The 16,703-nt window shown below is 45.3% G+C and overlaps 1 protein-coding gene across 2 annotated transcripts in view; it reads right to left on the bottom strand.

The window, feature by feature from the left end:
* Positions 1-248: 248 nt before the first annotated feature.
* Positions 249-16,703, bottom strand: part of VSIG2 (V-set and immunoglobulin domain containing 2) — a 29,299-nt gene continuing 12,844 nt past the window's right edge. Inside the window, exons 6-7 of one of the 2 annotated variants that reach the window (XM_078379802.1) lie at positions 2,954-3,104; positions 249-2,117 (exon numbers count right to left, since the gene is read on the bottom strand). In XM_078379802.1, coding sequence (XP_078235928.1) covers positions 1,973-2,117; positions 2,954-3,104 — 296 coding nt within the window. In that variant the 3' untranslated portion in view covers positions 249-1,972. Of the gene's footprint in view, positions 2,118-2,953; positions 3,105-16,154; positions 16,328-16,703 lie in introns of those variants that run through there. The other variant, XM_078379801.1, reaches the window with a different exon arrangement.

The following is a 16,703-nucleotide window of genomic DNA, read 5'->3' as shown; positions in this document are numbered from 1 at the left end:
CCCAACACCCTGGTTCTCCTCCCTCCCCTTCTGGCCCTTCCTGCCGTCCTCCTCCATGAATCAGGCCATGATCCGGGGGGTTTTCCCTGCCCAGGTCCCCCCTCCCTTCACGGCGCCACCAATAACCCCACCCAGAAGCGTCAGAGGCTCAGGTGGGGCGAAAGGCACCCCTGGTGCAACAGGGACGACGTCTCGATCCTGCCGCCATCTTCGGTGTCCGTCTTCTTGGCAGGCATCATTCAGGCCGCTACGAGCCAGGCTAACACTCCCGTCCAAAGAGCTGACAGGAATTATTTCCCTTTTATTTTGTTCTTCAACTCAGGTACATTTACTAAACGTTAATGAAATATTTCCTCACTATTAGGACTGAGTGTATACGGGATTGTTGATTGATGTATGGCATTTGAGTGGACAGGTTAAGCAGTTCTGGTGACCCCCCCCGGTCATCACCATTTGTCCCTCCCATTTTTTAAAAAATTTAGATCCATGAATGCACAGATAATTTCATAGAACAGAGTTGGTGTGGGTTGGAATGCCTCAGAAATGGTACCGAGTGGACCGACGCTCATCCATAAGCCCATTAATTGACTGGGAAGCTCCCCCCCCCACACACACTCTTTGGATAAAGCATGGAGAAGTGGCTCACCAGCGCCTCCTTCTGGTGGCACCGTGGCATCCGACAGCTCATCCAGGGCAAGTAACCCTCTTAATTACACCGGCTCAGCTGACTTCTCTCCCAAGAGGGCCAGTGGGAATTTGCGTTCCTGATCTCTGGTTCTGCAGCCAGGTGCTCCAACCCACTGAGCTATTGAACCAGTTCATAGCTGGGAGGCCAGGAAGGATTGATGGCATACGAGTGGCTTGACACTAACAAACCAAACAGGGATATGGAAACTTTCTGCTCCTGTGGGCCTCATCTCCTGGGGAGTACCTAATGGTTGCAGGAAGAGATGATGCCAGCACTGGTAATTGGGACCAGAATCGAAAGTCAGCAGAATCGAAGGTCACAGGGGCTCCCCTCTATCCCGGATTCTGCCTTCTCTCCACTCCCACCCCCACCAAGGACCCCCTCCTGGGGAGCCCCTTTTCCAAAAGGTGTTTAGAATTAGGCTGAAGGATGCATCTTGCACGGCTTTTTAAAAAGGCTTTAGAAAAGAAACACCATGGATGCTAACGTAGGACGCAGACAGGGAACGATGGGCCAAAAAAGGTTTCAAAATGCATCTCTGATGCTTTCAGTAGGGTGGACTGCTCCATCAACAAAAGGAGGGCTTTTTGCATTAGATTTGCATATACGGATATAAACTAATATACAAATATCAGAATTAATCATTGTTAAAATAACTGAAGTAGGAAAACTGCTCACCATATAACACAAGACAGTGACTATGTAAACACCCTGGGACATAGAAGTGGGATAAAATGGGGATAAGCCCTAAGTCATAGGGTTTAATAACTCTCAGAAACATCCTGTGTCTTGCATTATCTACAGTTTACTGAAAATGAATATCTAGAGAAACAAAGTAAATGGACTTCAATATAGTTTTGTTGAAATAGTGAGCTGGGCAACAATCAGTTATTGTAGAGGAACCATCTGAACAGTCCTTTCAGAATCTCCATTCCTGAGACTGACCTCACATCGGAAGTTAGGTGAAGTTGGCCCGCCATGACATGTCCTTACACAATGATCCCCCTCCACACACCTCGTTTTCTTCAAAAAAAGGGAACGGTGACTACTTAGAGATGTTTACCAGTCAAAGCCTTTACTTCCCCAGCTTGGCCAAGGAAATGTCCTGGGGGAGGGCGCCCGCTCCCACATCACTGAAAAAGGAGCACAGCTCTTCAGATGGAGAACTGCGCGCCCGACGGAGGACACGCAGTCACCTTGGTGGAAATACATCCCCTACACCTCCGAAGAACAAACATGGTTTTGAAAGAAGGAAAGAAAAACCGCAACCACAGGAAAAAAAGGTCAGACAAGAAAATGGTTGAGTTTGGATTTTGTCGTGCTGGTAGATCCAGGCCTTGAGGAGACGTTTTCTAGCAGATGGCCTTCTGGCAGGTGGTCTCTTCTCTCCAAGGAGGCCTCAGAGATTCCTGGAGCAGTGGCGTCCTCCCTTTGGAGAAATGGAGAGGAAAGAGTTGAACCCTCGGACGAGATTGGCTAGCTCTGCTTCGTGGACTTCCAGCGAATGGCCAACAGACCACGAGGGTATTATGCCAGCCTAATGCAAGTGGCACCACTTTGGCAGAGAGATGGTCTCCTGTTAAGAAATCTTGATAGATATTCGGTGCTCCGTGCTGAGCCATGTGACTCATCCTCAACAGGTAACATCTGTGGCAATCATTGAATCGGAGACAGTTACTCCATTTGTCTTGCACTTGTGAACACAACAGGATTTTTACCAATACACTTGAAAATCAGAGAGTGGTTCTAACCATTCTGGGAGTGTTCTTGCCTATGAGAAACAGGTGTTTTATATGGCTACCACCCCAATTGCCTTATTGCTTTGCTTTACCATAGGGATTGCTCACAACAACGCATTGTTGCTGGAAAAATGCTCTCCTCACCACCACTACCACCAGCTTAGTGCATAGCTTGCATCGAAGCTCAGAGGGGGTAGGGGAGCTCAAGAGATTTGGCAAACGATCGGACATAACCATCAACCAAAAATGTTGAGTGTCTCAACCTTGTAATCTTGGGCCTCCATGACAGCATTGCATTTAGAAATTAATCCTCTTTTCTCCTTTCAGGGGTTCAGTTCATCCTTAATGATTCCAGCACATCTGCAGAGATGCCAGACTATCTGTCAAATTGCCACTCAACCCGTGACAAATAGTGAGCAGCTTCTAGGAAAGTAACTCCTACATTAAGTAACTGCTTGGGAACGAACCTGTATCTATATTAATTGGTTGGGCAACCTGAGAAGAGCCAAGAGGCCATTTATCTCACCTTATTTCATTCCCACTGTATATGGACTGGGATTTCTTCTTTGTCTTTTGCTTTCTGTAGCGTAAGACGTAGATCACTAACGCTGCGAGCAGAAGCAGAGCTAAGAGGGTCCCAATAACGGCGCCAGCAATCGCTCCCACTTGGGAAATGCCTTTTTTGAAACATACAAAACACAGGACTTTAAGAAGACTCCAAGCTTCAAGAGGGGCATGAAAAAGCCATCCACCATGTAAGCAACTGTCCTACATCATTCCTGGATGGATTCACAAAAAGCAGAAAGACAGTTATTCTGTGTTATGCTTCATGATACAATGGATGGACAGGTGGACAGAAGTATTTTCCTCCTTGCCAGTGAAGGCAAAGACGCCTTTTTCTAGAAACTGTTAACATTTCATTCAGTCAATCTATAATATGAACAAATAATACTATTCAGTAGACCATTAGATCCCGCCGTGAAAGCCTTCGCGAATACATCTGGGAGTTCTACTTCCTTTACAGACATGTTGCAAATAGATGAATGTGATGCACCTGAGAGCAAGGCCTAAATTAGAAGGCTCTGTGGTTTAGCAAGTGTCCTCTTCCTGCCCGGGCGCAAGATGGGAGTTTTCTTCCTGAGCAGGACAGTTGGGAAGAGGCAGGCCTAGCAACGGCTTCTCATTCAGGCCTTGCTCCCATGTACACCAAACTCAGACGATTGAGCCTTTCTTTCCAGGACTGTGAAATCAGACATGCAAATTCTGGTTGTGGCCCTCAGACTCTTACCTTAGTTCAGAATTCCTCTTATGGATGTCATGGGCTACCTCTAACTTCACTTGATGTAAAGACGAAGATGCCAAAAAATATGTTTATACCCTCTCCTCTGTCTATAGACAGAAATATGGGTTGTATAGGTCAACAAACATTCTCTTGTAGGTCTGTTGGTGGCCCTGAGAGGTCTCTTGTGAGCCAAATGCTCCAGGGAGAAATAGCAGAAATACCACTGCTTTTAGGGTACATGCACATTGATTTCTTCCTCTCCTTATGATCTCTGGCTAAATAGGGTTGAAGACAGCCATAAGACGTAAAAAACAATATGTTTTTCACCTGATCTCATGAACCCCATTCTTCGTTTTATTAAAAAAAAAAAAAGTCTTGGGAAGGGAAGAGAAGAGAAGAGTCCTTAGTGATGGTCAGCATCACCACTGACCCGTAGACTATGCATTTTGATTTAATTTGTTTTCCTTCCCCCATCTCCAACGGAAAATTCTACTAGTATCTCCTGCAAGAAATCATTTGAAGACAAAAAAAAACTGTATGCATATCATTGGATAAATGAAGTTGCACTTCCACTTCCCTTAAACGATGAGCTCGCTTAACCAGGGGATATTGCCCATTGAATTCAACATGCCTTACATCAGAGTATTTGTGCTGTATGATTGCATTCTTGAAAGCAGGTGTGGGGGACCTGATGTGTTCTGGATCCTTCATCCATAGGCTGGAAGCACCATCTGAAAGCCAAGTTAGGTTTGCTTTCCCTCCCCGCTTCCCAAGTGTGGAAGAGAGAAGCTGAGGAGGGAATCCCGACTCTCTCCGATCACTGATTGGCGATAGTGAGGATTCTTTTCATGCTAGTCTTCAAAGGTGGGACTTGGTGGTGGTGGTGATGGGGAAATCCTTTCCTGAGGACCCCTGCAAGCCAGTAGGGAAACTTCTACAAGCCGGCTTAGGCCTGTGGGCCACAGGTTCATGTCCTCTGTATAAAGCATTCTATCCATCACCTCTGGTAATATCAAGTATAAAATCCACAGAACCCCACGCCAAGTGTTCTTTGTCACAGACTGGTCTTCAAACCTTTGAAGAAAAAAAGAAGAAGAATTAAAAACCATTCTGGTCTCTCTCCAGCCAGGGAACACCCTCCTATTCCCCCCTACCTCAGGGCAAATTTATATTCCTGAATTCCTTTCCTTTGCATGTGGCATGCTGGTTTATTTGTTTGCACTGTCCAGCTTTAGAACTCCTTTTAGAAATGTTAAGCAGCCGACCTCATTTTCTAACTGTCCTCCCCTCCTTGAATTCTTCCCATTCAACTCTAACTCATGGTTGTGACAGTCATCCTTTCCATGTCCTCGGTTGTTGTTGCCGTTGTTTTAATAGTGCGGTGCGCTCTTTTTAAACGAATCTAATATGGCAGCTGCAAGGACACAGACGGATTCTCAGGTTCATCAGTCCAGCGGTTCGTGGTGAGCTTTTCGGTTTCTTCAGAGCTTGTCCAAGTTCCATGCTCAGCTATAACTCCCAAAATTCCCCACTGCTGGCTGGGGGTTTGGGGAGTTATAAACCAAGGCAAGAATTCTTCCAACCTCTGCTCCAGTTCTACCATCTGCTCTATTATCAGCCTTCAAGATTCATGGACCCAGTCCAGTCATCACAGCTGCTCACACACACACAAACACACACACACCCCACAAAAGGTTCATCATTTGGGGGAACCGCTGTGTAGTCCTGTTGGGTCATTATACCTGCCAATCTTGCTATTAATTGCTGATTTTTTTCCAAAAAGTGTATAGTCTCCCTCCCATTAATAGACTTTTTCTCTCTCAGTCAGGCTTTGATAATTAATTACATTTCAGACCACGATCCAGAGGTGGGGAAATGTTGCCTCTCCAGACGTTTTAGGCCCCAATTCCCAGAAGCCTTGGAATGTATGGATCATTGCAAGGCATTGTAGTGGTCAAAATCTCCTTAAGGCCCAAATGTTTCCTGCAGCTTCTCTTAACTGCAAACTCCTTATTGTTGGGCAATGCAATCCGAGAAGAACAAACTGAGGAGCCGAGAAGCCCGGCTTCACCTGATCACAGGAAGATGTCTCTCCTTTCTCAATTGCAGGGTTTCTGTTTTGCTCCAAAGTTGGAATAGGTTTCGGGATAGCAGAGAGGGAACAGGGGAGGGAAAAGTTGGGAGAAGGGCCGACAAGAAAAATCCCTGACCCCCTTGTGCTTCACGTTGTTGGCACTGTGAGAAGGCTTAAAGAGGAGTGGAGCACTCAGTGGCAAGAACAACAACAAGACCCATGACAGCTTAAAGGCTACACAACAAATACAGCTTGGCCTTTTTTGCACAACAGTCTGCTTTATCAGTGGCATGGGGTACAGTATCTGCCTGTCTGGGGGTGGCAAACCTTTGGCAATCCAGATTTTTGGACTATAGTCTGGAGAATCCCAAACTGTATTACCAATGATAAAGGACTGTGGGAGTTGTAGTCCAAAACAACCAGAGGGCCGAAGCTTTTTCGTCCCTAGAAGTTGAGGCTCAGAAATGCTGAATAGTCCCTTCGTGGACACACATGTGGTGGGATGGGATTCTCGATCCCACAAATCTGACAAGGAGAGCTCTTGTCACGAGAGTCCGGGCTTCGATACACCAAATACTCTTTAAGGTACCTCAGGAGATTTTGTTGCTTTTCTGGCGAAAGAGGGCTTCCCCTTTCTGGTTCCACATAATCTGGTCATTGTGAGAAAGATCCAAAAGGCAAATAAGCATGGAGCCATATTTTTTCCTGGGCATTCGCCTACCTTCTAATCATCATCTCCTCCTCCTCCTGTCTCGGTGTGAACATGCCTCCCTCCCCACAGCTCCCCACTTGACTATAGCCCCCCACCCACATCTACTCCGTTGGCAGGAGCTGGTGCAGTTGTCTTTCTTAATCTCCCCCCCCTCTGGGTTTTTTTTTTTTTTTGAGGCTTTTTGCATGTGATTTCTTTGACTAAGATGGAATGTTAATAAAGGAATGTTGATATGAGAACTAAAAGAGCTGTGATGATTCTTTTCTCCCTGGTGGGCATCTTCATCAGTCACAAAGAGATGGACAGATGTTCCCACTTCCACCATCCCGGGGCCGAAACCTCTCAGTCTCCAGGTAATCTCATCTGGCAGAGCAGCTCTTCCCACACACCTGGCGTGCGGCACTTTCCCCACCTATCGTTTCATGAATGACACTCTTTGGCCGCTGTCAGGGCCTCCTCAAGCGTCTGGCCGGGTCTGCTGCGAGCATCGGCACGAGGCCCTGGCCAGCCCTCCGAGCGGTCCTAGCCAGTGGGGTCTAGCCAACACTTTCAACTTTACAAAACGTTCCTGCCTGGAAGCCACCCTGGGCTACCAAGAGGTTCAAAGGCTTCTAACAGTGAAGATGTTTTTCCTGATCTTCACCCTCAGTCAGGCTCCTTGTCGCTTGAGCCCATTCGTCCATGTTCTGCATTTTGGGATGACTGAGGACAGATCCGTATGACGACCTTTCCATTCTCTGAAGAGTACTATCCACTGTTGGGCCCTTTGTATTCCTATCTTGTGGACATGAATCGAAACCCCATGGTGCCACAGGTGCCACGGTGGCCAATTCCCACCCCCAGAACTGGCTGGGCTACTCATCGGGGGGCTCTGTGTGGGTCTGGGGCTCTGCCCCTCTGGCCTTTCCAGCTCCTGACTCAGGTGGGGCCAGGACACCTCTCCCTGCCCAGGTCTCCTTTCCCTTCACGGTGTCACCGTTCTTTCAGAGCGAAGGGCGCCACGGCTGCCACGATTGCCACAGGGTCTTTTTTCCCAATCCTTTCCCCATCTTTGACCTTCATGTTCCTGATGTGTGTCAGACGTTCGCCTCATTCAGGCCTCTTTGATCTTGGCTAATGCTCCCGTCCAAAGAGCTGAAGTCGGGCCTCCAAAGATAAACCCGGAGGCCCAGAGAGGAACCAGCAAGAGCGCATCTTTCGAAAGGGTTGGGAACGATGCGCATGCATAAAAGGGAAATCCAGCCAAAGGGAGGCAGAAGGAACTAAGGACTCCAGAATGCCTGCAATTCCAGTTCAGATTAGAAGGATCAACAAAGGGTTAAAATCAACCATTTCTGGGTCTGCCATATTTAATATAATAAATGTAAAAGAATTGCAAAAAGAACCATGGCAACCCCTTAGAAAACACATTGAGACTCCCTTGGAGGTCCCAATCCCCAGGTTGGGAACCCATGATAAAGATCAGCTTGACTAATCTTAGGACAGATCACTTTATATAAAGAAATATTCAGTAGACTTTAATGTACATGATATAAAGGACTTTAATATTTTCAATACAATAAAACAATCAATATATATTTTGAAATACAGAATACAGCAGTAATTTGTGAAATAAAGGAATAATCAATAAAACCTAACATATTTTTAAATGAAATCAAGGAAACTAGATCTATTTGGAGGGGGGAGGGGTTGATAATTCTCCTATATTTCCTATATATATTATTTCTTATAATAATAATAACCTACAAGGGCAAGACAGGCTCCGGAAAGAAGGCAGGAGGTGAGGGAGAGGGAAGGGAAGGGCAGGGAGGAAGGAAAGAGGGAACGGGTGGTCTTCCTCGGCTTCCCAGGTGGCTTTGGTGGTGGAGGGAGAGGCCGGAGGGCAAGGATCCTGGGCTGATGGGATGGAAGGCAGCTGATGGGAAGTCTTCGGGTCAGGGTTCCTGTGGGGAAAAGAGAAAAGAGAAAACTTCATCAATATGAGAATAAATTCCCCTTTTTCCCATTAGGGGACATCCATGTCAAAGAATCTTTTTGGGATAAGCCCAGCAGAGGACATCATCTTACTTCTGGTCAGCCTACATTTCCTAATGATCATCCCATCATATCTACAAACATTCTTTATGCTAAAGCAATAGATCTACGTTAAGTTCATTGGGCTATTGTGTAAACCAGGGCAGACCTTTCAAACTAGACTTTGATCCTTTTAAGATCAAGGACTTTCATCACTATCCTATCAAATGAGAGAGCAGTAAATATTCTTAGGATTCTGCTGAAGAAAATGTATCTAATTTCGAATAGGACTGATTGTGAAACCTTTAATAAAAACAGCCCACTAGAAAATATGTTGTCAGTGAAAAGTTCCCTCACCTTGGAGATATGGGTGCTGGTGATCCTCTTGAAATACGGGAAGATTGAACAATGGGAAGGGCTGAAGGGAGAGAGGAGGGGGTGGGTTGGAGCAAGGGGCAAGAGGAGAATTTGAGTCAGGGAGAGGGACAAGGGCAGGATCTAAATCGGGGAAAGGGACAAGAGGAGGATTTGATTCGGGAAGAGGGACAAGAGCAGGGTCGAGGATAGGGACAAGAGGAGGATTTGAGTCGGGGAGAGGGACAAGGGCAGGATTTGGGTGGGGGAGAGGATGAACACGAGGTTTATGGGGTCTATGGGGTTTATGGGGGAGAGGGCAAAGGGGGCGGCTTCTTTCAAACTTCAGGTCCTGCAATCACAAGAAGAGAAAAAAGGCTTTTCAATGTGTGTCTAGACAAAACCTATTCAGATCCTGTACAGTTAAACCCGAAAACCCAGTCTTTTGGGGATGAGAAGTCTGTCAACTGCAACTCCATCTTTCCTTATCAATACTCTAAGGGGAGGAGAAAAATTTACCCGTATCCATGAGTTGCAGAGAACAGTTCTTCTTGGGCACACAGATACACACAAAACAGAGACTCCCAACCCAGGGCAGAAGTGATGGAGAGGCCCAACTGCTGATGGACCTGCAGTCCACCTTCAGAGTTGTCCTCTTGTCAAAGTGGGAGATTAAAGCCCATCTCACCTTCCTCCTCATACAACGCAGTTTTTCTCTCGCCATCTCCCGGCATATTTTCTTTAAAGTGGTCTCCATTCGGCTGGCCCATCTGAAAGTCCAATGATCAAATGGAGGTCTTTTTGCTCCCCTTTCCATTGTTAAATTTCTCCCCTGTGTTCAGCAAGACAAAGTAAGAGATCCATTGCATTACTTTGCAGGTCATTGAGAAAAGCGAGTCATAGAACCAGAAAAAATATCCACCACGACCTTTCTAATAAGATCTTAAAATTTTCTGACAAAGTAACTTTGGTAACTCAAAAATGTGATGGATTGTGCTTAAAATCATATATATGTGATCCCTTCCTGCACTTCCACTGGACCTGAGTAACCCAAAATAAAGCCTGTGACAGGGGCTGATGATTGATGTCGCTCGTTCCTTGCAAACTAGATACAAGATCCCACGTCTGCCTCCAAGTCCAAGAGGAAGAGCTGTTCCCAACCAGAAGCTTTCTGCAATCTGTGGAAAATATCACAGGTGTTTTTCCCCTTGGAGAAGGACACATCCAGGAAGGATGGATGGACAGGCTTTTTGTTCAAAAACAAGTCTTCGTTCACAAGGAAGGATGATTCTTGGAAAACCAGAGAGTGGCTTTTGACCCAGCACGGCATTTGGACCCTTAGATCTCCTATCATCTGTCCACAGTTGAATCACTAGTGGGATTTTGTAAGCCGCCCCGAGTAGACACTGTCTAGAGGGGCGGGGTAAAAATCAAATCAAATCAAATCAAATCAAATCAAATCAAATCAAATCAAATCAATCAATCAATCAATATCAATCAATCAATCAATCAATCAATCAATCAATCAATCAATCAATCAATCAATAAATAAATAAATAAATAAATAAATAAATAAATAAATATTCTGATTTCTAATAGTCATTTAGTCAATATTGTTCCTGTTGTTATTTTGTGCAGACAAATTGCTTCTGACTTAGGGTGCTTTTATGAATTTTGGAGCTCCAGAAGTTCTTATCATTAAAGGTCTTTTGCTGACACTGTATTTAATAATTTTATCTGTTTTGAAGAAGAGATGCTAAGAGTCAGACCTTTTCAATGAAGTTTTAATTCTCTCTCTAGGGCCAGAAGGAATCCACATTAGAGAACAACTTTGAATCATGTTATTCATTGGCTGTTCCTTGTTCTAGTGGGCTTACCACCTCCGACTGGTGGCACACACTGATGATGTTTCACAATGTCATCTGGCGTTGAAGGGTTTTCTGGGAAGACAAAGATGACTCCATGCTGCTTGGAGGAAGGGCTCAAAGATGCCACTGCTTGGAGGAGAGATGCCCATGGACTTTTGGGCCATGCTGGAGTGTGTCTATTGCTGCCAGGGGCCTCCCAAAAGATGATCCATGCAGACATTGGATCTACACAATGACACACTTTTTAGTTCTTGTGTTCAGGAACATTTGTGTTTCTCTGAACCACAACAGCCCAAAAATAAGTGGAGACAAAGGCAGAGAATGGACCCGACACTTGAATGGAGCCCATCAACAAACGAAGAATAATGATTTAGGTTTTACAGAGCTCAGTGGGTTGCAGAGTTGGGGGCTGGTAGTTGAATGCCCCCCCACTGTGCCTCTGAAATGAGGAAAGGAACATGCTAGTGTGAGGGGGATCTCCCCCAAATTTGGACAGACCCAATGGACTACAAAAATGTTTCTATCCGCATGAAAAATCCACGTTTGGTGTCTTCTCTCTCCCCTTCTCACCCAATTCTTTTTTTTTTTTCAATTTTTAAAATTTTTTAACATAAGCGGTGACAGAAAGGAAAAAGGGAATTGGAATTAATGAGGAAGAGGAGAGACAATAACATACTAAAATCCATTCTATACCTCTTGCCATATCAAGATTTTAAGTTATTCTCTTTACTCTTTTCTGCCTTCTAGATTAAGTTCTCATTTCAATATATGCTATTTACATGCTGCCTGTTAATTAAGTCCACTTGTTGAATAGATCCCATCTTTCTGTTGCCTTTTGCAAGGGATAGGCCTTCATGACCTCTGATAGAAGATCCATTTCGGCTATTTCCTGTATCTTTTCAATAAGATCTTCTTGTTTCGGTACTGTCAGACTTTTCCACTTTTTAGCATATAGAATTCTGGCTGCCGTAACAATATATATAACTATATATTCCTTTGACTTATCTAGATTATCAGGTATCATAGTCAGTAAAAACAGTTCTGGGGTTAATGGTACCTTACAGAGCAATATTTGTTGCAACATAGCATGTACTCTTTTCCAATATTGTTTCGCTACTCCACATGACCACCACATATGATAATAACTTCCCACTTGTGCTTCACATTTCCAACACTTATTTGATACATCTGTATATATCTTTGACATTTTTTCTGGGGTCATGTGCCACCTATAAAACATCTTATATATGTTCTCTTTAAAATGAACCGATCTTGTAAGTTTTATGTTACTTTGCCATATTTTCAGCCATTGATCAATATCAATATTATGCCCTATGTTTTGTGCCCACTTAATCATACATTCCTTACCCATTTCATCTTGCATTTTAATTTACAGCATATAATTATACATTTTCTTAACAATTTGTTCTTTTGAACCCAGCAAAAGCTTATCAAAAATGGTTTGCTCTGAGTAGAAACCTTCTATTTTATCTTTCACCCATTTCCCCCAATTCTCCTTTACTGTCGTATTAATTAATTTTTGCTCCAAAAAACTCATTAGGGCTTATTTTCAAGAGATGTTTAATTTTACAGTCATGCCATTTTCTTCTGGTTGCTGCGCAATCCTGCATAATGGTGGAGGGCGGGGTTTCACTTAACTAGGGCTTATTTTGAGGGCAGGGCTTATATGGTGAGCATCCTGAAAAATCCTACCAGGGCTTGTTTTCAGGTTAGGTCTTATTTTCAGGGAAATGGTAAATATTTAGAGGCGTGATGGGGTCTTCTTTTCATAGAATGACTGTTTACACCAGACCTGGGCAAAGTACGGCCCGAGGGCCACATACGGCCCGTGAGCTGCTCCTGTCCGGACCATAGACAGTTTTGAACATCAAAAACTTTTATAGCTTTTTGTCTAAAGTTGATCAGTTGCTTATATTTCAAATGCTGCAAACAAATCTCTTTAGAATTTGTGAAGATTAACAAGTTTAAAATAAAAACAACGATAACATCACTGTTTCATTTTATTTTTAAGTAAAGTTGGTTCGGCCCCCAAACACAGTTCAGATTTTTCATGTGGCCCCCCTACATAAATTAATTGCCCACCCCTAGTTTACACTCTTCCCTACCATTGCCTCCTCTTACCTTTAATGTCACCCTTTCTCTTCAGGATCCTCTCAGACAGCTGCTTTCATCCACCAAGCTGTTCTTGTGGCCACAGAGGTTTCTGCAGCCAAAGAAACCGCTCCGGCTCTAAGCCCAACGGTCTCTCGGAGCATCTTTTGAATCCTCTGACCTCAGAGCCCATGGAACCTTGGCATTGTGACTCCATTCCCTTGAATTCCATGCAATACCCCAATGGGCTGGTTTCTGTTTTCAGGAGACGAAATTAAGGAGGAAGATCCTCTGAGTGGCAGGCATTGGCTTTGCATGCTGAGGATCGCACCTATGATGTGCTGACCCAGTAACTGCTGGGGGAAAATGCCTGCAGGTTTGGACCCATGTTCCCTATTATCTCCCACTATATGGATAGCTTTTTCTTGGTAGGCACTTGAATCCTGTCAAATCCTTAAGAAATGCAAGTAGAAAGCATGAAGCTTTTGAAAAATTATTTCACATTTTACTTCTTTGGTTGCTCAAAAGCACGACATATGAGAGCTGAGGCTGATTACACCTGTGGAGGGGACCATTTTCCTCTTCTCAACCAACCAAGCAACAAATCAACTAACCAACCAATTGAGTGCTCATGATTTTTCATAGGAAGTGTGGTCATTTGATCTCCAGCAATGTGGATTACTCTTTCTTTTTCATGACGCCTGTCAAAACAGCTGCTGAGTATGGCAGAGTTTGTGGAATTCTATTTCTCTAGGATAGAGGAGAGGGAACTGCATGAGAAAGGCGACCCCTGCAATTGCTATCTCTTCAGAGGAGATGAGCTGACTGTCCTGCCTTTCCCACTGTTTAACAAGGTCCACTGTTCAGGGAAGAAGAGAAGAGGGGGTTCATTTGGGCATCTTCCTATTGATGAGGTGTTAGAGCCAGCATGATGAGGCTGGGAGGATGGAGAGGATCATCTTGCTATGGCCGCTGAAGTCTTCTTTCTTCTTTGGCATTCACCTTGGAGTTCAATTTCAGTTAGCCTCCCTGTCCTTTGCACTCATGGGCACCTACCCTCTTTCTGACTTTTATACTCATCTGACAGGGGTTTCATTCAACCTCATGTGATCAGGGGGTGCTCCATACCCAGCCTATGATGACAGTGACATACAGTCGCAGTCCAGTTTTGCACTGAATGATTGCTGCCAGAGGCCTCTTTTCTTCTCTCCCCTCCTGCCTCCCTCAAAATAACCCCCCTCTGTGAAGAACCCCTTCCCCCTCAAGCCCAAATGAACTTTCCCCCCCAGCAAGGGCCCTATCCTGTGCCCCCCCCCACACCCTGGTTCTCCTCCCTCCCCTTCTGGCCCTTCCTGCCGTCCTCCTCCATGAATCAGGCCATGATCCGGGGGGGTCTCCCTGCCCAGGTGCCCCCTCCCTTCACGGCACCACCAATAACCCCACCCAGAAGCGTCAGAGGCTCAGGTGGGGCGAAAGGCACCCCTGGTGCAACAGGGACGACGTCTCGATCCTGCCGCCATCTTCGGTGTCCGTCTTCTTGGCAGGCATCATTCAGGCCGCTATGAGCCGGGCTAACACTCCCGTCCAAAGAGCAGACAGGAATCTTCCAAAGACGGCGATGGATTATTTCCCTTTTATTTTGTTCTTCAATTCAGGTACATTTACTAAACGTTAATGAAATATTGCCTCACTATTAGGACTGAGTGTATACAGGATTGTTGAAGGTTGATTGACGTATGGCATTTGAGCAGACAGGTTAAGCAGTTCTGGTGACCCCTCCCCCGGTCATCACCATTTGTCCCTCCCATTTTTTAAAAAATTGAGATCCATGAATGCAGAGGTAATTACATAGAACAGAGTTGGCGTGGTTTGGAATGCCTCAGAAATGGTACCGAGTGGATCGACGCTCATCCATAAGCCCATTAATTGGCTGGGAAGCTTCCCCCCCCCACCCGCACTCTTTGGAAAAAGCATGGAGAAGTGGCTCACCAGCGCCTCCTTCTGGTGGCACCGTGGCATCCGACAGCTCATCCACTTCAAGTAACCCTCTTAATTACACCGGCTCAGCTGACTTCTCTCCCAAGAGGGCCAGTGGGAATTTGCGTTCCTGATCTCTGGTTCTGCAGCCAGGTGTTCCAACCCATTGAGCTATTGAGCCAGTTCATAGCTGGGAGGCCAGTAAGGACCCTTGATGGCACATGAGTGGCTTAAAACTGACAAACCAAACAGGGATATGGAAACATTCTGCTCTTGTGGGCCTCATTTCCTGGGGAGTCCCTAATGGTTTCAGGAAGAGATGATGCCAGCGCTGGGGGTGGGGAGGTGGGGCCAGAATCAGAGGTCGGGAGAATCGAAGGTCACATGGGCTCCCCTCTATCCTGGATTCTGCCTTCTCTCCACCCCCACCCCCACCAAGGACCCCCTCCTGGGGAGCCCCTTTTCTGAAATGTGTTTAGAATTAGGCTGAAGGATGCATCTTGCACGGCTTTTTAAAAAGGCTTTAGAAAAGAAACCCCATGGATGCTAATGTAGGACGCAGACAGGGAACGATGGGAAAAAAAAGGTTTCAAAATGCATCTCTGATGCTTTCAGTAGGGTGGACTGCTGCATCAACAAAAGGAGGGCTTTTTGTATTAGATTTGCATATACGGATATAAACTAATATACAAATATCAGAATTAATCATTGTTAAAATAACTGAAGTAGGAAAACTGCTCACCATATGACACAAGACAGTGACTATGTAAACACCCTGGAACATAGAAGTGGGATAAAATGGGGATAAACCCTAAGTCATAGGGCTTAATAACTCTCAGAAACGTCCTGTGTCTTGCATTATCTTCAGCTTACTGAAAATGAATATCTAGAGAAAGAAAGTGAATGGACTTCAATATAGTTTTGTTAAAATAGCGAGCTGGGCAACAATCAGTTATTTTAGAGGAACCGTCTGAACAGTCCTTTCAGAATCTCCATTCCTGAGACTGACCTCACATCGGAAGTTACGTAAAGTTGGCCCGCCATGACATGTCCTTACACAATGATCCCCCTCCACACACCTCGTTTTCTTCAAAAAAAGAGAGGGAAAGATGACTATTTAGAGATGTTTACCAGTCAAATCCTTTACTTCCCCAGCTTGGTCAAGGAAACGTCCTGGGGGAGGGCGCCCGCTCCCACGTCTCTGAAAAAGGAGCACAGCTCTTCAGATGGAGAACTGCCCCCCCCCCCGACAGAGGACACGCAGCCACCTTGGCGGAAATACATCCCCTACACCCCCGAAGAACAAACAACAAACATGTTTTTGAAAGAAGGAAAGAAAAAACGCAACCACAGGAAAGAAAGGTCAGACAAGAAAATGGTTGAGTTTGGATTTTGTCGTGCTGGCAGACCCAGGCCTTGAGGAGACGTTTTCTAGCAGATGGCCTTCTGGCAGGTGGTCTCTTCTCTCCAAGGAGGCCTCAGAGATTCCTGGAGCGGTGGCGTCCTCCCTTTGGAGAAATGGAGAGGAAAGAGTTGAACCCTCGGACGAGATTTGCTAGTTCCGCTTTGTGGACTTCCAGCGAATGGCCAACAGACCACGAGAGCTTTATGCCAGCCTAATGCAAACGGCACCACTTTGGCAGAGAGATGATCTCCTGTTAAGAAATCTTGATAGATATTCGCTGCTCCGTGCTGAGCCATTTGACTCATCCTCAACAGGTAACATCTGTGGCAATCATTGAATCGGAGACAGTTACTCCATTTGTCTTGCACTTGTGAACACAACAGGATTTTTACCAATACACTCGAAAATCAGAGGGTGGTTCTAACCATTCTGGTAGTGTTCTTGCCTATGAGAAACAGGTGTTTTATATGGCTGTCGTG

This window comes from Pogona vitticeps, chromosome 8 (assembly GCF_051106095.1).
Source record: "Pogona vitticeps strain Pit_001003342236 chromosome 8, PviZW2.1, whole genome shotgun sequence".
NCBI lineage: Eukaryota > Metazoa > Chordata > Lepidosauria > Squamata > Agamidae > Pogona > Pogona vitticeps.
The sequence above is the reverse complement of the archived record's forward strand: the minus strand, read 5'-3'. Positions and strand labels throughout refer to the sequence as shown.